At 42.9% G+C, this 26704-nt stretch overlaps 1 protein-coding gene across 1 annotated transcript; it reads right to left on the bottom strand.

Annotated features, from left to right (window-relative positions):
• Positions 1–1404: 1404 nt before the first annotated feature.
• Positions 1405–25406, bottom strand: LOC119917023 (deleted in malignant brain tumors 1 protein-like). Its single transcript, XM_038737085.1, has 6 exons — positions 25171–25406; positions 24919–24954; positions 23908–24222; positions 23176–23490; positions 1741–1846; positions 1405–1636 (listed from the first exon to the last, which is right to left on the bottom strand). Exons 1-6 carry the CDS (start codon positions 25220–25222, stop codon positions 1405–1407), a joined length of 1056 nt encoding a protein of 351 aa, XP_038593013.1. The 5' UTR covers positions 25223–25406.
• Between the last annotated feature and the right edge of the window lie 1298 nt (positions 25407–26704).

Here is a 26704-nt window from a genome sequence, read left to right as displayed (position 1 = left end):
TGGGCATTTCTTTAGAGCCTCTGAGTAACCCCCTTACGGCTAACGCCTTAGACGGTCGGCTGCTGGCTCGAGTCACTCATCATACAGTCCTGGTCAACTTAATCCTGTCAGGCAATATCAATGAGCAAGTTCGGCTTAACATCATCTCCACTCCAGATTCCCCCTTAGTACTAGGTTACACCTGGCTTAAGCTACACAATCCCCACCTAGACTGGTCTGCGGGCAGAATAATTGGCTGGAGTATTCACTGTCATTCTGTCTGTCTGCAGTCGGCTCTGCCACCGGCGAAGGGCGCTGTTCCCCAACCGATCCCTGACCAACTGATTTATTTCTTCAGTTCCTCCAGAATATCACAACCTTAGCGCAGTCTTTAGTAAAGATTTGGTCATTACCACCCCATCGTCCATATGACTGTGCTCGAACTCCTTCCGGGTGCTACACTCTCCTCTAGCCACCTGTAAAGTCTGTCCAAGCCTGAGATGGAGTCCATGGAAGCTTACAATAAGAGCTCATTAGCCTCAGGTCTCATTCTCCTTCCCCTTTGGGAGCTGGTTTCTTCTCTGTGGCAAAGAAGGATAAAAGTCTTCTCCCTTGCATTGACTACCGGGGCCTCAACGCAATCACTGTCAGGAAGTACCCCTTACCTCTCATCTCCTCTGCTTTTCAGCTTCTCCAGGGCGCTACGGTCTTCAACATACTGGACCTCCGGAACGCCTACCATCTGGTGCGGATTAGGTCAGGAGAGGAGTGGAAGACAGCCTTCAACACACCTTTGGGCCATTTCGAATACCGGGTAATGCCTTTGGACTCAAAAATGTTCCAGCAGTTTTCCAAGCCCTAGTTAATGACGTCCTCCGTGATTTTATTAACAGTTTTGTATTTGTGTACTTGGACGACATTCTGATCTATTCCAATGACAGGTGCTACAGAGACTCCCGGAGAACAAGGTCTATGTGAAAGCAGAAAAGTGTGAGTTTCACGCCAGCACATTGAGTTTCCTGGGATATGTCATCCATGGTGGGAAGGTGAAGGTGGATCCGGCGAAGATTGATGAACAGGAACCCCCAACATTTATCCATCTCCCCGGTCAACAGGAAACAGGTACAACAGTTCCTGGGGTTTGCCAACTTCTATCGTCGCTTTATCAGGAACTTCAGCGGTGTGGCAGCTCCTCTCTCTCACCTTACTTCCACGTCCACCCCCTTCAACTGGACCCCTGAAGCTGACCTGGCATTTACTCCACTTAAGTGGCAGTTCACCACAGCGCCCATATTAGTGCAGCCCGACTCCTCCCGCCAGTTCGTCGTCGAAGTGGATGCCTCGGACACGGGGGTGGGTGCAGTCCTCTCCCAGCGCTCCAATACAGATCAAAAGCTCCATCCTTGCACTTTCTTCTCTCGCCGTCTAATCCCTGCGGAACGTAACTATGACGTGGGCAACAGAGAACTCCTTGCAGTGAAATTGGCCCTGGAAGAGTGGAGACATTACCTGGAGGGGTCCAAACAGCCGTTTATCATTTTGACCGATCACTAGAACCTGCCCTATATCCAGTCCGCCAAGAGGCTCAATTCCAGGCAGGCTCGCTGGGCCCTGTTTTTTGATTGGTTCCAGTTTACCCTCACCTACAGGCCCGGCTCTAAGAACACAAAGCCCAACACTTTGTCTTAAATTCACCAGCGAGGAGTCTCCTTCAGAACCTGAGACCATTCTGCCTCCTTCCTGTGTGGTGACAGCGGTTACCTGGGAAATAGAGTCTCTGGTGAAGGAGGCTCAACGGCACCAACCCAACCCTGGTACTGGTCCTCAGGGATGTCTTTTCGTCCCCGACGCTGTGCGGTCCCAGGTCCTCCAATGGGACAAACACAGGACTTTCACCCAGGAGACGAGACAACAAGTCAATGTTGAGTTATTTTTACTTGAGTACCTATGGCCCTTCCACCGCATGGTACCAGCTCGACTCTACTACTTGCTTTTTTATGGTTTTCCAGTGGGGAAAATTTGTACCTGATAACGCCAAGGTTTTTTAAGTGAGCTGAGTCAAGCTGAGTCGACACCATAAGGTGACATAAAAAACACTGCAGACTACTGATTAGTCAGAGAGAATCGTTAATATTCACTGCATCATCATTAAGCGCACCAGTTCGGGGCCAGTGTTTTCTATTTTACAATGTATGCTATTTCATCACTACATCCACTTCTGAGAAGTTTTGAGGCGAGAAATCAACTATGTAGATTTCTAATATACGTACCACATGAATGTAAGTATTCTAGAGCAAAACTGCCAGCAAGTCAGACACACAACAGCAGACCATCATGACCACTCAAAACAAACCCACACAGTGTTGATACAGAACTAAAGACACTATCATAAAATACAGTCTGCATTATCATCTCTAATTCCTAATTTTAATCATTCTCATCAAGTGTCAAGTTTCAAATACTCTTAGCAAATGTCTCCTTTCTTATTGCTCATGTTGACTGTGAATGATGTAATCTGCGTCCAATAAAGCAGTAGTCATACACTGTTGTTGGGAAGTTGGGAATTTTGGGGAATTCCAGAGTTAAAACAAATGCCATGTTTATTGTGAAAGGATTCACAAAAGACTTCAAATGAAATAATAAACTCTATATTGAATCCCCAATTTCACTGCTCATGCCTATGCACCAGTGTTAGCTGACAATAACATAAAATATGAAAGAACATAGTTATAATGAAATGAAAGGCTCTCAGCTAGCTAACATCAGATAGCTCATTCCACAACTTCTCACCAAATTCTCCTAACTTCCTATTTTCAGGTCAAAATGAACGTCTCAACTCAACCACCTTTGCCTTCAGACATAATAATTTGTACATTTGCACATTTTTTAGCCCTTAATGTACTGTACAGTACAACACACCGAACAACAAATTATTCTGCACAAGCATCCTGTCTTTGGTCTGCGACAAGATGGACGAGAGATTCTCCTCCTCCAACTCCTACTGTTCCTCTTCCTTCCTCTCCATACTGCTCCTCCTCTTCGTCTTCTCCCTCCTCTTCCTCCTCTCTGGTGTCCTCTATGTCTTACTTCAGATTTCTCTGGATCCATTGTTCCAAAATCGGATGAACCGGTTCTGGCCCTTTTATCTTTCTATTGGAGGTTCTGATTGGTGTGTTATCAATTATGACTCTTTGTGTCTCCACCTGGGTAGCTGTGTGCTAATTGACCATTTAACCTTAGCTGACTTGAGTGAACAATATTGAATGTCAGTGCTTTCTAAATGACCAAAGGAAAAAGGGTGTTCTTTTTGAAAAATGGAGATGTGGTTTTATAATTTTAGATTAAAAGCCTGGTTATAGTGTTTAAGCAACCAACAAAAACTGTAATTTCTTTATTTCACTGCAGGCCCATCAGCCCCCTCTACATTACATTACACAAGAAGCTGACATTGCTGGTAAGTGATGTGTTTCAGTTAAACCTATGGAGATCACTACATTTCCCCCTTGTTGTGGTGCCTTGTTCTTTACTGATAAATAAATCTATCATGTGTGGAGTGTTACAGCACAACAGCACAGCCTGCCATTATTCGTCCGGTATTTGCATTAAAGAAGTCTCCAAAAGGCTCAAACAGGCAGAGCTGCAGAGCTCTGTGACTGTATTAGTTGAGCTAACAGATGGCAGGCAGAGTGCTAGCAGTTACAGCGCCAGCTGTCACTCAAAGCGGACACGGCCTAATAATGCAACACTTAATTACCCCCTCACAGTTGTCATGAAGGTAAAAATGAGCTATATACATCAAAACCATCGCAGGCTGTAAATATATTTTATTCTGTTGTAAAGCTGGGCATTTTAAGATAGGGGTCAATGGAGATTGAATCCCTTTTAGAGCCAGCCTCAAGTGGCCACTCGTTAATTGCAGTTTTTGTTAGTTCCCTATTCGCTTCACCCAGGAGACCTGCTTGGTTGTGAATTTGGGGGCGGAGCTTCTGAGAGAGCAATAAAGGGAGGGGTGTGTTTGCTTGGTGGTTGAGTTCAAATCTGTATTTAGAATCTCTTACTATCCCATTAACACCACCACCAACAACAAAACAGAACACTACCTTTCGAAACTCCATCAGCCACATTTTGAACTCAAACAAAACTGGCAATAAAATAGCAAACTAACTGAAAGATGATGATCACATCGAGCAGTTTCCTCTGTTAACATTATACAGCATCACAATACATTTTTTAAATATTTCTATTCAGAGCTCTACTCTCCTGATCATCACTCTCCACCGTCAAATCTAACCACAACCCAAATACAATCAAAAAAATAAAGGGAACACTCATACAACACAATGTAACTCCAAGTCAATCACACTACTGTGAAATCAAACTGTCCACTTAGGAAGCAACACTGATTGACAATCAATTTCACATGCTGTTGTGCAAATGGAATAGACAACAGGTGGAAATTATAGGCAATTAGAAAGACACACCCAATAAAGGAGTGGTTCTGCAGGTGGTGACCACAGACCACTTCTCAGCTCCTATGCTTCCTGGCTGATGTTTTGGTCACTTTTGAATGCTGGCTGTGCTTTCACTCTAGTGGTAGCATGAGACGGAGTCTACAACCCACACATGTGGCTCAGGTAGTGCAGCTCATCCAGGATGGCACATCAATGCGAGCTGTGGCAAGAAGGTTTGCTGTGTCTGTCAGCATAGTGTCCAGAGCATGGAGGCGCTACCAGGAGACAGGCCAGTACATCAGGAGACGTGCAGGAGGCCGTAGGAGGGCAACAACCCAGCAGCAGGACCGCTACCTCCACCTTTGTGCAAGGAGGAGCAGGAGGAGCACTGCCAGAGCCCTGCAGAATAACCTCAAGAAGGCCACAAGTGTGCATGTGTCTGCTCAAACGGTCAGAAACAGACTCCATGAGGGTGGTATGAGGGCCCGACGTCCACAGGTGGGGGACGTTTGGCATTTGCCAGAGAACACCAAGATTGGCAAATTCGCCACTGGCGCCCTGTGCTCTTCACAGATGAAAGCAGGTTTACACTGAGCACATGTGACAGACGTGACAGAGTCTGGAGACGCCGTGGAGAACGTTCTGCTGCCTGCAACATCCTCCAGCATGACCGGTTTGGCGGTGGGTCAGTAATGGTGTGGGGTGGCATTTCTTTGGGGGGCGGCACAGCCCTCCATGTGCTCGCCAGAGGTAGCCTGACTGCCATTAGGTACCGAGATGAGATCCTCAGATCCCTTGTGAGACCATATGCTGGTGCGGTTGGCCCTGGGTTCCTCCTAATGCAAGACAATGCCAGACCTCATGTGACTGGAATGTGTCAGCAGTTCCTGCAAGAGGAAGGCATTGATGCTATGGACCGGCCCGCCCGTTCCCCAGACCTAAATCCAATTGAGCACATCTGGGACATCATGTCTCGCTCCATCCACCAACGCCACGTTGCACCACAGACTGTCCAGGAGTCGGCGGATGCTTTAGTCCAGGTCTGGGAGGAGATCCCTCAGGAGACCATCCGCCACCTCATCAGGAGAAAGCCCAGGCGTTGTAGGGAGGTCATACAGGCATGTGGAGGCCACACACACTACTGAGCCTCATTTTGACTTGTTTTAAGGACATTACATCAAAGTTGGATTAGCCTGTAGTGTGGTTTTCCACTTTGATTTTGAGTGTGACTCCATATCCAGACCTCCATGGGTTGATAAATTGGATTTCCATTGATAATTTTTGTGTGATTTTGTTGTCAGCACATTCAACTATGTAAAGAAAGGAATATTTAATGAGATTATTTCATTCATTCAGATCTAGGATGTGTTATTTTAGTGTTCCCTTTATTTTTTGTATGTTTTTAAAAGAGACCACGACCGGGGGAGGGCGAGACAGAGTCAAGATCAAGACCAGTTCCCCACATTAAATGACACACATTAAAATGTGGAACGAGATCATAGGTACTTCTCAGATTGATCTGAAAGATCCACATACAAACACTAAGATTTGAAACAATACACTTTACATCAAATCAAAGTTAGGATGTTAACAAATAAATCAGACAATGTAATTTATTTATATTCCCAAAGTTATGGTCTTGACTGGTATTGAAATAAAATCCCGAGTCCTCAATGTCCGAGACCGAGACAAGACTGAGTACAAATGCAGTGGAGTCCGAGACAAGACCAAGACCATCAAAAAGTGGTCTTAAGACCGGTCTCGAGTACTACAACACTACGCCATGCTATACTCCAGTGTAGCCGGTCAAGGCCAAATACTGTGATGGCTTGTTTATGATGTTCTACTTTCTTCAAAAAATCAATAACAACCTGAAAACCTAAACCTGAAAAAAAAAGCATAAAAAATACAATAGATACTGGCATGTTTGATAGTCACACTCCTCCACTACAAAAAACTGACCTAATTAAAGCCAAAAACAGTCTCAGTGCAAATATATAAACTCTTACAGACACAATACACTGTCTCTTCCAACGGACAAATGGACAGCTGGCTGAAACAAAGCAGAATTTAACATTAATTGGCAAAGCTTATGCAACAACTCATGTTTCATACAAACAGCTCTAAAACCGTTATTAAATAGACCTTACTAAGAGATTGTTTAGACAAATATTGTTTCCTAGACCAAGAATGATGTTGCTTATGTCATCATCATCACATAACATCAACTATTTTTCCAGCACCTGCAGAGTGCAGTTTAGGGACTTGTACAGCATTATAAGTTTATTTTTTGATTTTTGAATTTTTGATTGAGTTCTGATTGTAGCGTGTGAGGACACTGCTCCTCAGTATTTGCATGGCTCATGCCTAATCAGTCTACTTATTTATTTGTTCGTTTATTCGGATCCCCATTAGCTGCTACTAATGTGGCAGCTACTCTTCCTGGGGTTCACATACAACAAACATAAAAAAATACATAAAATACAACAAACGTAACATACAAATATAAGTTCTACCTGAATCTAAAAACGATACCTACAATGCTTATACAAAGTAAAGCTACTGACAAAAAGCATCAGCACACATACACACTATTATACAACAAACCATTCACCTAAGCTCATCAATGTTGGATTTATTATTCAAATGGTTTTTTATAGCCTTTTAAAACCAGCCTTACTGGGTGCTTCAGCAATGAAAATTGGTAAGTTATTCCATATTTTGATGGCTCTATACATACAGATCTGCATCAGTCCTGGGTTTTTTCAAAACTAGACAACCCTTTGTAGCCTGCCGAGTACTATAAGTATGTTGGTTTCTCAGAAATTCATAAGGTTGCATGCCAACCCCTCTTCCTCTCTAAAGCTGATGATACACGGGGCAACTTTTTGAGCAATGTTGCTGGACAATGTTGCTGGTGGGCTAGTGGTGGTGCGGGGAGGGTGGCGGAGTGATGGGGGAAGGGGATTATGGTAATTATCTTTACTCATTACCATTGACGGCAACATTGTATCATCAGCTTAAGCCACGAGAGACTGGCATGCACACTGTCCGTACTCAGCCTCACATCCGATGGACGGGCCAGTGTGGGTCTTGCAGTTTTATTTTGAGCTATTTGCAGCTTAACCTTTTTTGGCTGCACCGGACCAGACAGGTGAATGTCGTGGAAATTATATTTCTGGTGAGGGGTTGAGCAAATAATTCAGTAACAACCAACCGTTGTCTTTGAAGAATTTATTAACAAAAAGAGAATAAACAGTACAAAAAGTAAACATGTACTAAAACATTGACAGCCGGTCCAGAGACCTGCCACCTAGGGCGGCTTCGGGCATCTGACCCCGAGCAAAGGGATGCATAATCATTTACACAGTCTAGGTTTCTATGTTTTGGGGAACAGAGATCCTCTCTCAACCTTGAATGAACATTCCAGGAGAGGAGAAGAACAACAAGAGAGGAAAACACCAAAACAATCTCACAGCTCTGACCTAAACCCTAGTAAATGTGGACAGACTAACAGAAGGAGAATAGGAGAGGAAATGTTAAGGATAAAAACACAATACCTATATATCTATGTCGTAACAAAATTAGTAATAACACTAGTAATAGTAATAATAGTAATAGAACATACATAAAAGATTTATTGTTAGAGGACAGTAATCAAGGTGGGATAAAACTAATGCTTGTGTCACCAGCACTATAGTGGCAGGGGTAAGAAAAGGGGAATATCTTCTAATACTTGATATTCCATTACCCATTTTCTTAACAATGTTGTCAATATGTTTCTCCCATCTTGTCAACTGTCCATCTAGTGTAACGCCAAGCAAATTTACCTCTTGAACCTGTTCAATGTTTGAGGCTTTAATTGACAGGCAGAGCTGATTATCGCCATTAGTCGCATGTCTAGACCTGAACAAGATACTTTTTGACTACTATCTATTAATATAAGTCTATTTTCACAAATCCATTCAGTACTAGTTGTGATTCCGATTTAAGTGTATTTCTTAATTTGTTTATACTAGTTGATGCAAAATGAATAGTTGGATCATAATTGAGTTTTGTAATATTTAGTCACATTCATTGTTTTTGTTGTCAAATGTGATACAAATGTAACGGATACACTACACTGTGGTATGTGTGGGTGGTTTGCTTGTCTTTTTTTCTTTTTTTATCTTACACTGTATCACCACAGCAAGGTGTCCCGGTGGTGCAGTGCCTAGCCTGTCCCAGACCTTTCTGTGTGGGCATGTTCTCCCCCGTGTCTGTGTGGGTTCTCTCTGGGTGCTCCGGCTTCCTCCCGCAGTCCAAAGACATGCATAGATTAATTGGTGACTCTAAATTGCCCCTAGAGGTGTGAATGTGTGTGTGTCTGTATGTGATAAACTGGCTACTTTTCCAGGGTGTATCCCGCCTCCCACCCGGTATCAGCTGGAATAGGCACCCCCGCAACCCTGCACAGGTAAGCTGTTATAGACTGAATTGTTCATAAAATATGGCAACAATTAGTTTAAATTCTCTTAGTTTTGATGAGGACACTAACTGGTGCAGCCATGGGAGAAGTGTATTTCCGTGTAGACCATGTGACTTCATACACACAGCTGTAGTTGCCCTGGTGTTCGTACTCAGCAGCAGGGAAGTTAAAGGAGGCTGAGTGGTTGACTGCTGGCTTGGGGTCAGTGATGTTGGAGCCAGAGAAGATGAGGAAGAAAACACCAGTGGGATAGTGGGAGGAAGTGGAGCAGGTGAAGACAAAGCTGTCCCCCTGGTGACCTCTGAACCTCTGTTAGGAGACGTCAGGGAGATGCTGGGCGGCTGCAGTCTCACTGGGTAAAAAAACACACCACAGAAATGTTTGACCACACAACAAAAATCTTTAAATATTTTGTTGTTCAAATTTAACAGTATTTTTTAAAATTTCCCACCATGATGGTGTAAATGCTCTTTTTAAAGAATCTACAGTACCAGAAATGTATTTGCTGTAGCATATTAAATTTCTGAATTTGATTGATTGGTTTAACGTTCAAAACAAACTGTGCACAGAGTGTGTGGGCATCTCCATGTGTAACAGGGTTAAAAATGCACTTTAATAAATAATAATAATAATAATAATATAATAATAATAATAATAATAATAATAATAATAATTCTTATTAGGGGTCCAAGCCCGAGTGGGCAGGGAACCCGTGAATGCAAGGCATCGTGGTTCCCAGTACCAGTGGAGCTGGGAACCCTATTGGAATCGTTTTATTATTCCGCAGCTAAAACTCATACTGCAGCCTAGACAGTAAGTGCTACAGACACTAAACTCATAGGGTAGGTCCAAACCACTGCAAGTACCTCAGGCGAAAAAATCCGCACACTTCTACCACTAGGGGGCGCTATATACGCATTTGCCCTTGGAACTCCCGCATACGAAGGCGCATATCGAGGGATCTAGCTGAATCTAATGGTATAGGCCACGCCCATTTCCACCTAGACTTTTTTTCCGCTAAATCGCAACAACTGAAAAACCTATTTTAATTAACTCCACCGAAACCACAAGTCTGATCGACACAAAAACTATTTAAAATGATACGTTAATAAATGTTTGTGAAAAACGCTATAAACAGGAAGTTATGTCATATCTTAGGTTGGGAATGGCCGATCAACACCAAACTTCAGGACCTTATGTGTCATGCCCCCCTGAGGGGCTGTGCAAAATTTGGTGCAGTTAGCCGCTAGTGCAATTAACTCCTCCGAAGCCAAAAGTTCGATCGGTACGAAACTTGGCACAGACCATCTCTGAACCAAGCCGATAAAAGTTTCTAGAGGGGATTTTGATCCGCTAAAAAACGTCCGAATTATAAGCTAACAAATGTTTGCGCAAAACGGTAAAACAATGTCATGTCAGATCTTACGTCAACGGCCAATCTACACCAAGCTTCTCATCTTGCACAACCTCCCAAGGGGTTGTGTGAAATCGGCTTCTAGGTGGCGCTATTCATTGGAAATCAAATAACACTCCCATTGACATACATTCTTTTTATATCTCCGTAACCGCAACTCCCTTTAATTTATAACTCATCGTTTCTTCTCCGCGGGCCCCCCGAGCCGCAGCGGGGCGCCCAGGCCAACTCCCGCGACCTCCGCGGGGCGAGGGGACAGCTTGCGCCGGGAGGCTTGGACCCCGATTACAACTGCTTGCAGTTCTAGTTTCCAGTTGGTATTTATTTTTCCCAGGGTTATTTTTATTTACTGTTTCCTGTGGAAACTGTCCGAGATGCATCTCTGCTGTATCTACTAAATTTCCGTCGTTCTCCGTCTGCCCCTCAAAGCGCAGTTTAGCATTGCTGAGGATAAATTGTGGAAAAACACCTCTGTGCTATTGTGTTGTTTTCTTTGAAAATTGAACCGTCTTGTTCAAGCTTTTAATGCATATTGTTTACTGTTTCTACTATTAAGTCACCTGTTTTGACCGTTTTGAGGTTGTTTTTACCTAGATTACTGGGTGCCATTTGTATCACAGCAGGCGACCTGTGCCATGTAGTCAACGTAGCGCCACACAGATCTTAGCATCCATTTCCTAGTGTAAGTTCAGTTATTATGGAGCTAAATGGACCAGTCTGGTGTGTGTAGAGATGGTGTGCTTATTTTGTAGCACACAGGTGTCATTTGCATGTGATTTAGTTTAAGATAAACACAGTCGCTGTCACGACTTCAGCCAGTTCATTCTGCCATTTACTAACTCTCCCTGACATTACAGATCCTGCCCCTCCATGCTGCCCTGCAGTAACCCCTTCTTGCTTCCCATCTTATTTCTAATCAGCCTTGCAGTGCATATACCGCCCCATCGCCAGTCATTCCCTGCTTTGCTCTGCTTTTCAGCCTTTGTTTCTGCCTCCCTGACTCTGGCTGGCAAACCCTTGTCAGACCCTGAGTTTGAGTTTGTCCTGTTTGGAGCCCTTACAGTGGACATCGCTTATTTAATCCGACCACATGGATAGGGAAAGTGAAGTTAAAGGTTAGCGCTGCTGGAGCTGGTTCTTACACCTCCACAAAAATAGGACCTACTGGCTGTAATTATTATCAGAATCAGCCTGTGATTGTAGAATGGAAAGAGTTGATTAAATATCCTGGTAACAATACAGAGGACATGACCTCAGTACGTATGAGCTTTTCCAGTTAAATTTAAGAAAAAAAGTAAGGCTAACTATATCCATCAAGAAGCTCTAGTAAATCATATCAGTACTGGATTCCCTGTTGGTCTTTGAGGCTGTGTTTGGTCCTATTCATGCCGTGTTCACTGCTGAGCGAATTGCCGGCGCTGCACCCCGCCATCATTCCATGCCAGGCCCCCCCGCCCCTGGCCTGAAAACCTCCAGTGCTTGAGTAAAGGTGTAAACACCTTCATACAGTCTGTGGTAAACACAAACACTCCCTGGTGCTCCGAGCTCCCAGTATGGGCAGAGCTAATCTGACCAGTGGCTGCACAGCTAACTGAGCTAAGCACACCCATTTCTCTAAACTCTACTCACAAATCCCTTCATTTCTCATTGCCTGCACCATGTGGTCATTGAGAAAACACTGACATTCAATATTGTTCACTCAATCAGCACAGGCTGAGCTCGATTAGCACACAGGTGAACCACAAACAGTCAAAATTGATAACACACCAATCAGAAGATTCAATAGAAAGATAAAAGGCCCAATGCCAGTTCATTTATTTTAGGAACAATGGATCCAGAAAAATCATAAGGAAGACAGAGAGGACACCAGAGAGGAGGAGGAGACACAGTATGGAGAGGAGTAAAGCCTAGGTCACACTACACGATTTATAGCCCGATTTGTTACGTGTGAACTACTCAACGACGCATCAAAACGACTCCCCGACACATTTCTGACACATCGCCGACGTCTGCCAGAAATCCAGCATGCCAAATATCTGCCGGAGTCGGCCGACTCAACATCCATATCCAGCCAATGAGAGCAGGCAGCTAATTTTTCACTGCATAACACTTTTTACTCCGGCAGGAGTAGGAGTAGGGAGGAGGAGTAGGTGGAGAACAAGAGTCTCTGGCCTGTCATAGACCAAAGACAGGACGCTGGGGCTGAATAAGTAGTTGTTGGGTGTGTTGAACTGTTCAGCACACTAAGGAATAAAACATGAGCAAATGTTTACATTTGTTATTTCTTTTGTGTTCATCATGTGAAAAGGTTTCTGAGGGGGAGAACCATTATTACTAATAACCAGTTTTTGTAGTATTGCTTTGAATCTCTCTCACCAGTGTGTCAGACCGTGTTGCAGTGTGTGTGTTTCTGAGGGCTTGTGTGTCATGTCTGAGGGCAAAGTTTGGTTTTTCAGCAAGATTGAATAGTTTTGAGTGGCGAGCTTAATTTTGACCTGAAAATAGGATGTTTGGGGGATTGAGTGAGAAGTTGTGGATTTGTGTTTAGAGTTTCGAGAAAAAGAGGCATAATTTCAAGAAATATGTTTAAGCCATCGAGAAAAACTATAATGTTACAGAAAGAGAGAGCGTGGAAAGAGGGAACTGGCATACGGACACAAAGAGAGAAGTTATACGGTGAATCACGACACTGCACCCCTTTCTTTTAATCCCACACCCCAAACCAGAAGGGGGGAAAAATCAGCAAATTAGTGTGGTGTATAACATATGTGCATCTGGCCATTACGTGTATCCGGCCATTACAGTTTAACATGATGCTCTGCAGCTGGTGAGAGGGACAGTGAACCCTTATGGGGAGGTAATGATTGATGGGTGCAGTGTTAGGGGAAGTAGAAATTAGGTATAAAGAGATTAGTGTGTATAAAGAGGTTAGTGTGTATGAAGGGACTGTACCCTTCTGTGGTGTCTAACAGATGGTTACACTTATTTTACAGCACCGTGCCCTTATATGGTTTTTAGCAGAGACCTAAACATGTCCTATATAAGCTGTGTTCGATGTACAGAGAGACAGAGTGGTCATCGGGCTGGGTCACTCTCCAAGCTGCTGCAGAGCTTGTAATTGATGCTGAATTCTTTGATGTAATAAACTTTTATAACCAAGAACAGTGTCAAGCGGATTTCTTCTCAACACATCATCGCAGCATTATCGTTCGGGCACCACAGAAATTGGCGACCACGAAGGGACCGTGTTGTGCCAGAATTCATCGTTCCATCACAGGCACCGTCGAGCTGACTCCCGCTCCAGAAGCTAGCGTATAGGGTGAGTTTTCTCATAAACTGTGGGCGCTGGTCAGTTCGTGTGTCTGTGTGTGCGTTAAAGGGTACACCGGTTCGATCCCGTGTGAATGCTGGCGGGTGGATGTGTGAGAAGACTCCGTTCTAAATTGTGTGTGCATTGTGGATAACGCAAAAAGGGTGTGTGTGTGAATGTAATGAAGACAGATAGATAGATATAAAAGGAAGAAAAAGGAACAGCCTAGGAGTAACGGGAAGTGAGGTTTCATAACTTTGCAAAGATTAAGAATATGGGCCCTCAGATTCTTATAACCGTAAGTCATGTGGGATGGAAATTACTGTCGCGTGAAACTAGGCTTTAAGGAATAGGTAAATTGGAGTAAGGGAAAAAGAGAGAGTGTAACCCTGGCCAGGGTCATTCGGCTTGAATACAAATTAATAAGGATAAGGAAGAAAATATAAGGTTAAGGAAAAAGGAAAAATAAGGATTAGGACGCCGCAGATCTGGACAAAAAGCCCTTGAAAGGCGATCTTAGATGGGCCGCAAATCCTGGAAAGGAACTAGGTGAATTTTCGGGTCGTTCAAAGGAACTGGGAGCTTGTAGAAGAAAAATTTAATTGTAAGTTACCTCTCGATACATGTGTTGACGAACTATGTCCGAAGTGGCCTCTCATTAAATATCTGCAAACTCGAGGTAGCACAAATTTAGGAAGGAAAATAATAAAGGAAAAAGGTGCGGCGGAAGCATGCTTTATTAACAGTGTGAAGAAATGCATTCTTGTTGACTGGATAGCTACCATGTGTGTGTGTGTGTGTGGAGAGCTGCCCTGCTGTGTCTCGGTTGTGTGTGTGAGAAATAGGAGAAGCCTAGTGTGTGTGAGAGACTATGCAGAGGACGATAAGGCTAGGATTCAAGAAAACATATATATGAATAATAGAATAAATAAATAAAGAAGGAAGAGAATATACATATATAAATGAAGAAATAGAGAAGAGAACTTGATCAAGGGGAAAACTGTGTTTTGAAATTTGTTAAAGTTATTGATCAATGCAGCTGTATGGTTTGGGTCATTTCAGAAGCAGCAGTGGGGGTTTTTCTTAGCCTAAGTTACTTTTTTGGGAAGTGCGCATTTGTTTTTCTATATTTTACTTGCATTTCATTTGGGGGTTTTTTATGTGTGTGAATACATTTTAAAAGGCATTTTCATTGGTATTGAAGAACGTTTGTTAATAGAGTAAGCTTTAAATAGGAGTGAAGAGTAGGTCCCCAGCATCCCCAGTGTAAACGACACCGAAATTCCTTAGCTTGCATGTTAACGTAGATATGTTAAAAAGTTAGGGAAAATAGATTATGATTACTCAGAGAGGTAACACTCTTATTTTTGGGGGGAAATAACCTTGTGAGTACATAAAAGGACTAAAGTGTTGTTTGCTTTTTGGGTTTTTGTTCTCCTGTGATCTGAGAGACAAGAAGGAGAGAGAGAGAGAGAAGGAGAGAGAGGGGGTGCCGTCCAGCGCGTCACAGCAAAGCAGCCCCGGATCCAGTCTGGCCAGTACTGTGCAATCCACAAACTCTTTACAAACACCTGTGCATATGTGTCTATACTCATTTATAATTATTACGGCTGATACACATTTAGTTTGTCTCCTTTCAGGATATTATAGACACATTTGCAACAAAGAGAGTCTATTTGTGTATGCCTGCCATATTTCATGTTATGACTATCTAAGGGGAGACTTGGCAACGGACTGATCAGTTACTGTATTTGAATATTACATATGGGAGTTTTTGTGCAGGGGTCGTTTGAAGTCAAGTTGTGTTGGGAATTGAGTGGTATTGAGCTTTTGGGATAAAACTAAGGTGAGAGGGTGCTTATTAGGTAGGAGTTGGCCGTGTGATTGCTGGATAACAAGATTTTTGTGATTGCTCTGGAGTTGACAAATTCCCTTGATTTTCCATTAGCGGATGTGGTAAGATTGCCACCTATCAACAATTAAGTAGAATTAAAAGAAAATAAACAAATAAGTAATAAGGAAAATAATTTTACAATAAAGAAATATAAAAGAGTTGTCACTATGCGGAAAAAGGACATTAAAACGTTGAAAGTAACTACTCCGGTTGATGTAGTGCAAAAAAATAATCCTCTAGTTGATGGTATTGTAAAGTTATCTGAAAAATGGCATAAGCGTTGGCCTAATATTGAACAACCATGGCCTGTGGAAGGGACTCTTAACCCAGGTGTACTTAAAATAATGCAAGTACTTGTGTCCACATATAAGTCGGATCAAAACAAGGGGAAAAAAGGGGAACGACGTAAAGAGAAGAGACGAAGAGAGCTGGGTGTTCTTAAGTTGTTCGAACATGAAGGTCAAAAACTGATGACAGAGACGCAAGAAAAAATGGCAAAAGAGGCAAAGATAACAGAAAAATTAATGGTAGAAGTCAACAAACCCTTCTCACATACGGATTCAGCAAAGAGACCTCCACCATACGAGGAGGAAGCGGAGTTAAAGGATGTCTATCCTCAGCTTCCAGTGATTATTCAGGAGGGTGGTTATTGCATCAGAGATGAAGATGAACGAGTCATAGAGAGAGGACAAGCAGAAACAACTATAAAGATGAATCCAAGCTCCAAAAGTAAGAAGAAAATGACACGTTTGGAAACTAAGGGTAGAGCGAGGCTTAGGAGAATGGAAGATGATGATGAACAGAGTGATGTAGAAGAGATCATGGGTGGATATGATCCTGTGATCAGACGGAGGCTGGATTTTATCCTCCAATGACTACTGAAGAAATAGAAAAAGACATGGATCGATGCATATCATGCTTGGAGAAGTCGACTTATCCAGAAGAAATAAGAGAATTGGAAGAACATCTCGAGAAGCTGACAATACAGAGGGAGAAATTGAGGAAAAAAGGGTCTCAAAAATTGGAGAAGAAGTATGCATTACGCCCAAGGAAAGGGAGCACAAGTAAGAAGATGCTGCCAGTGATAATCCGAGGACAGAATCTGGAGTATAAACCTTTGCAGAATACCGATATGTCAGATATACTTGAGAAGTTGCCTATTCTTCAAGATGGAGCACATCCTTGGATCTCGAAGTTGGAAGAAATTACGGTAGGAACACAAACTGCCATAGGAGATATTAAGAGACTTTTTGCTAATCTCCTGGGGATTCCAGGTATGGAAGAGATTTTTCAGAGAGCGGGACTTAATCGATATGTGGGGACTGCTGTAAATGATCCGGAGTTGTTCGCTGCAAGTAGGAATCGACTGTGGAGAGCACTGAAAGACACGTTTCCCACAAATGTGCATCCTGACAATATCTTGATTGATTCATTGGGAAAAGAAGAGAATCCGAGAGCCTATGTGTCGAGAGCTCATCAGGTGTGGAGAAATATCACAGGAAATGATCCAGAGGCGAGTCAAATGGAGCGGTCAATTTTGCGAGCTAAACTACAGATGGGGTTGCCCCCACCAGTAAGGAGCAAACTGGCAGAGGTGGTTGGACTTGGAAGCATGGCAATAGGAGTTATACAGATCATATAGCCCATCAAGTGGATCTATATAGGAAAAAGGAACATGATCAGAAAGAACAGGACCAAGTGACTCTCGGGAAACTCAATCAAATACAACTGGGGGGAAAATAAGAAGAAGGAGAAGAAACAGGCTTTGGTTATGGAGGAGCAGTGTTTACCAAAGCAACAATCACCACCACAGCTTCAGTCAAGCCAGGAACAACCGCAATTGCCCCAACCACCACTAGTGGTTCCAGTTGTTTCATATCCACAGCCAGTTTATGGACAGATGCAGAACTGGAGAGGAAGAGGACGAGGAAGCTCAAGAAGAGGAGGATTTAATCCATACTTTCAGCAATCTCCAGAAGTGTGTTACAATTGTGGACAGGTTGGTCACTTTGCCCGTGAGTGCAATAGCTCAGGAGGAAATTTTAGAGGAGGAAATTTCAGAGGAGGAAATTTCAGAGGAGGATTCAGGGGCCAGTCAAGGTCGCTTGGAGGACTGGTGAACCCTCACAGGGGCCCAGAGCCAGGATTCTAGAGGTGCCCAGAAAATCCGAAGGGGGGTGTCAGCTGGTAGCATCAGGGCCGGAAAGAGATCCAACAATTGAGGTGAAAGTAAATAACCGACCATTGGAAGTAATGGCGGATAGCGGAGCGGCTTTCACCTGTGTTCGGCCTGAAGATGCTACACATCTTCCTATGTACAATCAACTGATTCGGACAAGGGGGTTTGAGGGAGTGAAGCAGCTGATTCCTCTCACGGAACCAATTGAGCTCTGCTATAAAAATCAGAAAACTACAATACCCATATTGGTATCAGAACATACACCTATTGCTCTATTGGGAAGAGATGCTCTGTGTAGATTGAACTGCACAATAAAATGTACACCAGATGGCTGTCTGATAGAAGTGCCAAAAGAAATGGTCCACCAACTATTGATGACAACAGAGATGGAGTCCTCTGCAGTATTCTGGATTGGAAAGCTCAGTGCAGATTTCTTGGAGCCGGCTAAGATATGGGAGAAATTCATTGTGGCAAACATGCCAGATGCGAAACTTCCAGAATATCCATTCCATTGTACGCTCAAGTATTTCAAGAATGCTGCCCAATCAAACCCAGAGGAATGGTTGGCTCATCAACCAAAGGAAATTCAACTAAGCTCAAGTTGCATAATTTTGGGGACCACAAGGAGCGGCTATGAAGGTAAACACTGATGATTATCTGGAGAAAGAATTCAAAATTGAGAAGAGTGTGCCACATGTGACTTTGTTGGTTTCTGAAGACTATGAGCAGAAACACATAGGGGAAATGATGAAGCGGAGGAAGCTGTTTTTGTACCGATGAAAGAGAATTTGGCAATTTGGAGGAGTACAGATCAGCGATTTGTTAAAATCATGATTTCAGCTAAAGGACAAGGACAGCCACAAGCTGTACGGATGACACATGAATCTATTTGTAGTGCCAAGATGGACTCGGATTCTATGAAAGAGGAGATGTTGCGACAAGTTCCAGAATGTTTGTGGTCTCAACACAGTACTGATATTGGACTTGTGAAATCAGCCCAACCAGTGAAAGTGGAACTTCGACCAGGAGCTAGACCTCCTTGGAAGTATCAGTATCCATTGAAGGATGAAGCAATTCAAGGAATCGAACCACAAATTGAGGGACTTCTGAAAGCAGGTGTTTTGAAGAAGACAACAAATCCTCAGAGTAACACGCCTTTGTTGCCTGTGAAGAAACCTGATGAGACTTATCGTATGGTTCATGATTTGAGAGCAGTAAATGAAGTGGTAACTGATTTTCCAGCAGAAGTTCCGGATCCACATACTTTGTTAGCCCAAATCCCTCCTGATGCAACACATTTCACGGTGTTAGATTTGTGTGGTGCATTTTTTAGTGTTCCTCTTAGTGTAGAGAGTCAGGGTTTATTTGGATTCACATATAAAGGACAGTTTTAGGAGTATGAGAGATTGAAGGATTTAAACACAGTCCTCATATTTTTAACAAAGTATTGAAAGATGATTTGGTAGGGATAGATCAGATATTGCAGAGTACTGTGATTCAATATGTCGACAATATTATGATCTGTTCACAAGATGAAGAAACATGTCACAAAGACTCAAGTAAATTGCTACAAATATTGGCAGAAAAGGGGCATAAGGCCTCACAAAAGAAGTTGCAATATTGCCAGGAGAAGGTTGTATATTTGGGTCAGACAATAACGCATGGACACAGAAGCATTTCTGATTGTCAATTGGAGGCTATTCGCAAGGCTCCAAAGCCCAGAACTGTCAGAGAGATGTTGACGTTTCTTGGTATTGCTGGTTATTCTTCAGCATGGGTTGAGGATTATTCTAGTTTGACGGGACCTTTGAGAGCTATGGTTAAGGATACTGGGAACGCTCAACTTCACAGCAATCTGTCCTGGACACAGGAAGGCCTTGTGGCATTTTAAACAATCAAACAGAGGTTACAGGAGGCGCCAGCGCTCACACTACCAGATTACTCTAAGAATTTCTTGTTGTATGTGTCTAATTCCACTGGAGGTAAATATGCATGTGCAGTCCTTTGTCAGCCAACGGGTACAGGGTCGAATCCTCAACCTATTTCCTATTATTCGACTGCATATTCAGAAGTGGAATTAGGGCTACCACTGTGCTACAGAGCAATGGTTGGAGTTTATTTAATGTATGACAAAGCATCATCTGTTACGAGGGGTTACCCAGTGACAATTCTTACCCATCATAGTCTCAGGAATCTGCTGAACTAGGGGAAAATACACATTGACTATGCCAAGGCTTAGAGACTATCATAGGCTCTTAGAGCAGGAGGATGTCACCCTGGTAAGGTGTGATACGGTAAATCCAGCCGAGAATTTGCCAACGTCAGAGGATGGTGAGCCACATGATGGTGTTCAAGAGGCAGAGAAATACTCAAGGCTTAGATCAGACTTGCAAGCCCTTCCACTACGTGAGGCAGACCTGGAGTATTGGACTGATGGGTCTTGTTATCGTGTGGGAGATAAATTGTGTGCTGGCTATGCAGTAGTAAAAGCTCAAGGAACGGGATTTGTTGTTGAAAAAGCTGAAGTAATACCACAGCCTGCGTCTGCACAGCTTGCAGAACTTGTGGGGCTAACAGAAGCGTGTTTGTTAGCTGACGGGCAGCGAGTGACAATATATACTGATTCGGCATATGCACATACTGTATGTCATTTGTTTGGAGCAGTGTGGAAAGGTCGGGGGTTTAAGAGAACGGATGGTTCTCCAATACAACATCACGCACAAATAATAAAACTGTTGCATGCTATGATGAGGCCTAAAGAGATAGCGATAGCTAAGTGTGCAGCTCATAAAACAGATGCGTCAAGAGTGACACAAGGGAACAAAGCTGCTGATGAAGCTGCAAAAGCTGTCACAGGAGCTGACAAATTGGGCAAGGTTTTTCGGGTCACTCATGGGGTGGACTTGGAAGACAGAATTACGCTTAAGGAAGTGATTTTGATGCAGGAAGCTGCATCTATGATTGATAAACAGTCGTGGCTGGACCGAGGTGCTGTTAAGGATTCTATGGGTCTTTGGAGAAATCACGAGGGACTGATAGTAGCACCTCTGGACCTGTTAGGTTTGATGATTCAGGAAGCACATGGGTTAGCTCATGTTGCCAGGGGGGAGGTTAGGAGAAAAATCACAAAGGAGTATGGTTTTTGGGCACCATATTTGCTTGAACAGATTGATTATGTCATAGGCAGGTGTACAATCTGTTTGAAAAATAATGTCCGCAGGGGTTACATTCCCACCCCAAGGGGTCCTATGCGTGAGTTAGTTGTTGACTTTGTCGATATGATAAAACCAGTTGAAGGGAAAAGATACATGCTAGTGGTTGTGGATAGATTTTCACGATGGCCGGAGGCCTGTCCAACCAAGCGGAAAGACGCTCAATCGGTTGCCAAGTTTTTGTGTAGAGAAGTCATAAGCAGGTGGGGACTTCCAGATCGAATATCATCAGATAATGGGAAAGAGTTTGTGGATAAAACAGTGAAATTGATTTAGCAAAAATTGGGAATCAAACAACGTCTTGGAGCAGTTTATCACCCACAAAGTCAAGGGGTGTGTGAAAAAATTAATGGGGATTTGCAAATGAAACTATACGAGGGTTTAATCTTCTGTCAAATACTCAAAGAAGTCACAGACTGACATTGTTGAAACATGACATGGCTCTTGACTATATTTTAGCCAAACAAGGAGGTTTGTGTGTGGCTATGAACTTGACGGGAGACGGTTGTTATACTTTGATCCCAGATAGTTCTGATAATATCACTAGTGTTATAGATGCATTAAAGAGTATAAGGGATGCGTTTGGTCAATCTGAGGGAGCTGGATGGTCAGCAAATACTTGGCTACAAAATCAGTTAGGACCAGTGGGAGCAGTGGTGGTTCAGATTTTGGTAGCAGCCTTTGTAGCGCTGTGTTTGATGTTTTGCTTTTGTACGGTGCTATTGACTTTTGCGAAAGCTATGATATTGAGATGGGTTGGAGTGGTAATGCCTGGGGAGAACACTCAGATGCCTTTGTTAACTATGGCTGATTCAGATGGAGAGGATGAAGGGGAACCAGATGAATTAATGATGGAAAGATATCCATTTTAATGTTACTTTGTATTTTCATACATTGAGGTTTTAATTTTCATGTGTTATTTGCAACAAGATACTGGTTGGTGTTTTCTTTTCTTCCAGAGTATACGGGGATGTACAGATGGGGATTCAAATACTCAAACAAGGACAGTATGAATGGACTCTGGACAAGGACGGTGTGGAAACGTCTGGATTGCATCGACACTGCTGAGGAGTTGCAGTGGAATACCTTCCTATGTCTACTTTGATATAGATATGAATACATATGCGAATGAATAATACTTAATTAACAATTATATTCTTTTTGTGTGTTAACTGTGTAAAGACTTAGGGAGTTAATATTTGGGGACCTCAGGTTTTTTTCTTTTTCTTGATGCTTAGGGATATAGGGTCTAGGCAGGGAAAGGTCTGTTGGAGGGTCCGATGGGTTGACCAGCCTGAATTCGGACATGGTTTTGATTTATTTAATTTCCTGAGGTTTTCACATGTATTGGCTTAACCGTATTTCTGCATTGACTGATAAAGATGTCGTTTATTAATTGGACTGGAGTACCATGCGTGGCCGCCTAAGGCAGAGGGGCCGTGAGAAAATTTTCCTGTCTCGATTGTCTTGGAGGGAATTTGGAATGAAGGCTGCCGGACAGGTTTTTCGTTCTCACACTCCATAAAGTTGATATGCTGCTAAAAATAATATTGCTAGAAGTGTGTGTTGGAGAAATTTGTCTCTTTTTGTTTTTCGAGACTCAATTCAGTCTCGTAGGGGGGAATATGTGGTGTATAACATATGTGCATCTGGCCATTACGTGTATCCGGCCATTACAGTTTAACATGATGCTCTGCAGCTGGTGAGAGGGACAGTGAACCCTTATGGGGAGGTAATGATTGATGGGTGCAGTGTTAGGGGAAGTAGAAATTAGGTATAAAGAGATTAGTGTGTATAAAGAGGTTAGTGTGTATGAAGGGACTGTACCCTTCTGTGGTGTCTAACAGATGGTTACACTTATTTTACAGCACCGTGCCCTTATATGGTTTTTAGCAGAGACCTAAACATGTCCTATATAAGCTGTGTTCGATGTACAGAGAGACAGAGTGGTCATCGGGCTGGGTCACTCTCCAAGCTGCTGCAGAGCTTGTAATTGATGCTGAATTCTTTGATGTAATAAACTTTTATAACCAAGAACAGTGTCAAGCGGATTTCTTCTCAACACATCATCGCAGCATTATCGTTCGGACACCACATTAGAAATAAGCTCTGAAATGTTTTTTTTGTAACATACAGTCTCAGACAAGGCAAGGTTTTACTGCCAATTAGGCTACTGTTGTTGTTAGTATTAGTAGAAGTAATGGTAGTATTACTGCTTTACTTATGAATAGCTACATATAAGAGACATATTTACAAAATCTTGCTCACCTGAACAGACCACTCCAGCATCCTCACCATGTCCACAGTTGTGTTTCGCAAATCCTCCATGCTGACACTGAGTCAGAGACCTTTCACTTCCTGAACAGGCCACATCATCAAGCCAGATATGACCGGTTCCTTGACCATAGTGGGCTAACTTAGTGGCACTCAGTGCTGCACCACAGCCCAGCTCCTTGCACACCACCTCAGCATCATTTAAGTCCCAGGTGTCATCACAGACTGTTCCCCAGGTGTTGTTGTAATAGATTTCAACTCTTCCAGAGCACTGAGTAGACCCGGACCCAGCTAGTCTGATCGGAACACCTAGTTTCAGAACACAGAAGACAAATCAGTGCTGGATAGAACATGTGTTTGTTTGTCATTTAGTCATGACAGAAATCTTTACTGTAAGACAAATTTGGCAAAGGTTATGATTCATTATACTTTGCATCACCCATACAGACTGTGAGAAATATAAAACACTTTTCACAGTAGATCAAACACTCGATGAACTTCATCACCTACATTACAGTTTCATTTACTGTATTGAGCAACATTTCCCACTTGTTATTCTGCTCTTCAATTCTAAAAAGCATTCTGCAGGGTGTGGTTAGCAGCTCATATAGTGCTGCACCTGAACAGTGTTACATTTCACACCACAATGACTCGGTGACAGAGCTGCTAAAATACACAGAAAAGGATACATTTATTCAAAATACTTTATCTGAAATGTTTTCTCACCTGAACAGACCACACCAGCATCCTCACCATGGTTACAGTCGTGTGACCCAAATCCTCTGTGCCGACACTCAGTTAGAGACCTTTCACTTCCTGAACAGGCCGCATCATCAAGCCAGATTTGACCGGTTCCTTGACCAAAATGGGCCGACTGAGTGGCATTCAGTGCTGCACCACAGACCAGCTGTCTGCACACCACCTCAGCATCATTTAAGTCCCAGCTGTCATCACAGACTGTTCCCCAGGCGTTGTTGTGATAGATTTCAACTCTCCCAGAGCACTGAGTAGACCCGGACCCAGCTAGTCTGATCTGAACACCTTCATTGCATGTAAGACATAACAGAGAGTATTTTAAAGACCAGTGCTAGACAAGTCCTTTCCAAAATGTAATACATTATAGATTACTAGTTACTGTCAATTGAGAGTAATTAATTAGAGTACAATATTACTTTCTATGAAATGTAATGCTTTACATTACTTTTGAGTAACTTTCACTGCTTTTTAATTGGTGCATTATGCTCATAGTAAGATGTGCCTGCATATGTGGATCAGGATCAGTCAGGATGAACTGACAGCAGCCTCTCTGATCATGAAAGTTATTTGTTAAAGCACAGACACACAGCCTACAGAAATTTGATTGATCCATCAGGGGAGCTGCTGTAGTTTGCATCCTGTCGACCATCGCATTCCAGCAACAGGAAATAACGTTACTCTTTTACTTATGGATTTGTTTTTCTGCTGCCCAAATGTTTCTTGGTGTTGGTGAATTACTATAAAAACAAAACACCACTTAATTTCGGGTGCGTTGTAACACGCGCTACTGAGATTGTGACGGTTATAATATTACCGGTTTTTTTTTTAAGTAATGCATGTTATATTACCGCTTTACAGCAAAAAGCAATACATTACTGTAATTGTATTACTTTTGTAACGTGTTACTCCCAGATCTGATAAAAAATAAAGAAAACAGCAAACTAACATTACTGTACGCATGACACAGGAGAATGAACTGACCTGCAGCAGGTGAAGAAGCGGTCAGGAGGAAAAAGACTGTGGAACAGAAGAAATGACATGGCTCATTACATTCAGTAAACTGAAAAGTGCAGAAATGAAAGTTTTCCTTGTTTCTGTTTTAGATTCCCGTGTTTCTTTTAATGATAGGAAGTTTTTTAAATGGCCTTAAGAGACTTCTGTTCTATACAATACAACAACCCTGCTGTACAAAAAAGCTGCTTTTCAAATAAAATTTTGGAAAGTCTGTCTTACCAAGGGCCAAATAGCGTAGGTTTCTCTGCTGTATGCTCCCCATAGCTGACATGACAGCTGCTCTGTGTCAATTATCAGTACCAGCACAGATTAACTAAAAACTGCAGTGCACAGAAACATTTCACACAGCTTGTCCTTCCTGAAACACTTCCTGTTTCTGGTGTTTTTTTCAACCAAAAGCTGCAGCACTGAAGTACCACATCTATCACTAGTTATGGATATTGAAATTGTTGTTGATAAACACAAAGTTCCAAAAAACTGCTTTACCTCCTCCATATATGTTTCCATTTTGTGTGTAAACTAATGCACTGCACTAAGCTATTATCTCTCTAAATTTAATCTATTTTTATGGTTTATGTAATCTAATTGTTTTCAGAATAATAAAGTAGTCACTGGTATTTTTCCAACTGTATCTGATTTTATGAGGCATACGAGTCTGCAAGAAGTGAAAGTGAGCGAAAGCAAAACTATAACTGGGTTTTTCAAAAAGCACACTTCATTTCTCATTGCCTGCACCATGTGGTCATTGAGAAAACACTGACATTCAATATTGTTCACTCAATCAGCACAGGTTGAGCTCAATGAGCACACAGCTACCCAGGTGGAAACACAAGGAGTCAAAATTGATCACACACCAATCAGAAGCTTTATAAAAGGGCCAGAGTCAGTTCATTCAGTTTTGGAACAATGGATCCAGAGAAATCTAAAGAGAAAGGTCTAGGACATGAGAGAGGAGGAAGAGGGAGAAGAAGAGGAGGAGGAAGCAGGAGGAGCAGATAGATAGATAAAAGTTCAGTTCTTTCAGTTTTGGAACAATGGATCCAAACAAATCTGAAAGAAGACATAGAGGACACCAGAGAGGAGGAGGAGGAAGAGCAGTATGGAGAGGAGGAAGAGGTGAAGGAAGAGGAACAGTAGGAGTTGGAGGAGGAGATGTGGAGGAACGTCTCGGGTTACGTATGTAACCCTGGTTCCCCGAGAAGGGGAACGAGAGACTGCGTCGGTTACGACACTATGGGAACGCCTCTAGGCGAAGCAGGTCTGAACGTGAATGAAATCACTCCAATCCTATTGGCCTGTTGCTAGAACGGTAAGGTGTGACGGAATAACCGGAGGAGTATAAAGCACACCTGTACACACTCATCATTAGCTTAAACTATGAAGCAGGCGCTTCAGGCGGGGAGAGAGGTGTGGCGGGCCGACGCAGTCTCTCGTTCCCCTTCTCGGGGAACCAGGGTTACATACGTAACCCGAGACGTTCCCCTTCGAGGGAACTCGAACTGCGTCGGTTACGACACTATGGGAACGAGATACCCACTAAACCGTGCCGAAAACCCCGCCTGCCCCTGTGTGCAATAAACTGGCACTACTAAGAGGAGAGCGCACGAGTGCCAGGTGCCGAAGGAAGGTCAAGACTGTAAAACCGAATGAATGTGTGCGGAGTGGCACAGCCAGCCGCTAAACAACATCCTGCAAGAGGCCCCGGAAAGGAGGGCTCGAGAGACCGCCTTGCCTCTGGTAGAATGAGCCCTCA

The sequence above is a fragment of the Micropterus salmoides genome, unplaced genomic scaffold (assembly GCF_014851395.1).
Source record: "Micropterus salmoides isolate LMB-PRFRI ecotype aquatic unplaced genomic scaffold, ASM1485139v1 Ms_hic_scaffold_10, whole genome shotgun sequence".
Classification (NCBI taxonomy): domain Eukaryota; kingdom Metazoa; phylum Chordata; class Actinopteri; order Centrarchiformes; family Centrarchidae; genus Micropterus; species Micropterus salmoides.
The sequence above is the reverse complement of the archived record's forward strand: the minus strand, read 5'-3'. Positions and strand labels throughout refer to the sequence as shown.

What these genes read in the sequence shown, in the direction of transcription:
- LOC119917023 (XM_038737085.1), bottom strand. Translation starts at nt 25,222, where the DNA reads ATGTCAGCTATGGGGAGCATACAGCAGAGAAACCTACGCTATTTGGCC. An exon ending in CGCTTCTTCACCTGCTGCAG is followed by an intron (nt 24,223 to 24,918) that starts GTCAGTTCATTC and finishes CATGCAATGAAG; the next exon opens with GTGTTCAGATCAGACTAGCT. An exon ending in TGCTGGTGTGGTCTGTTCAG is followed by an intron (nt 23,491 to 23,907) that starts GTGAGAAAACAT and finishes TTCTGAAACTAG; the next exon opens with GTGTTCCGATCAGACTAGCT.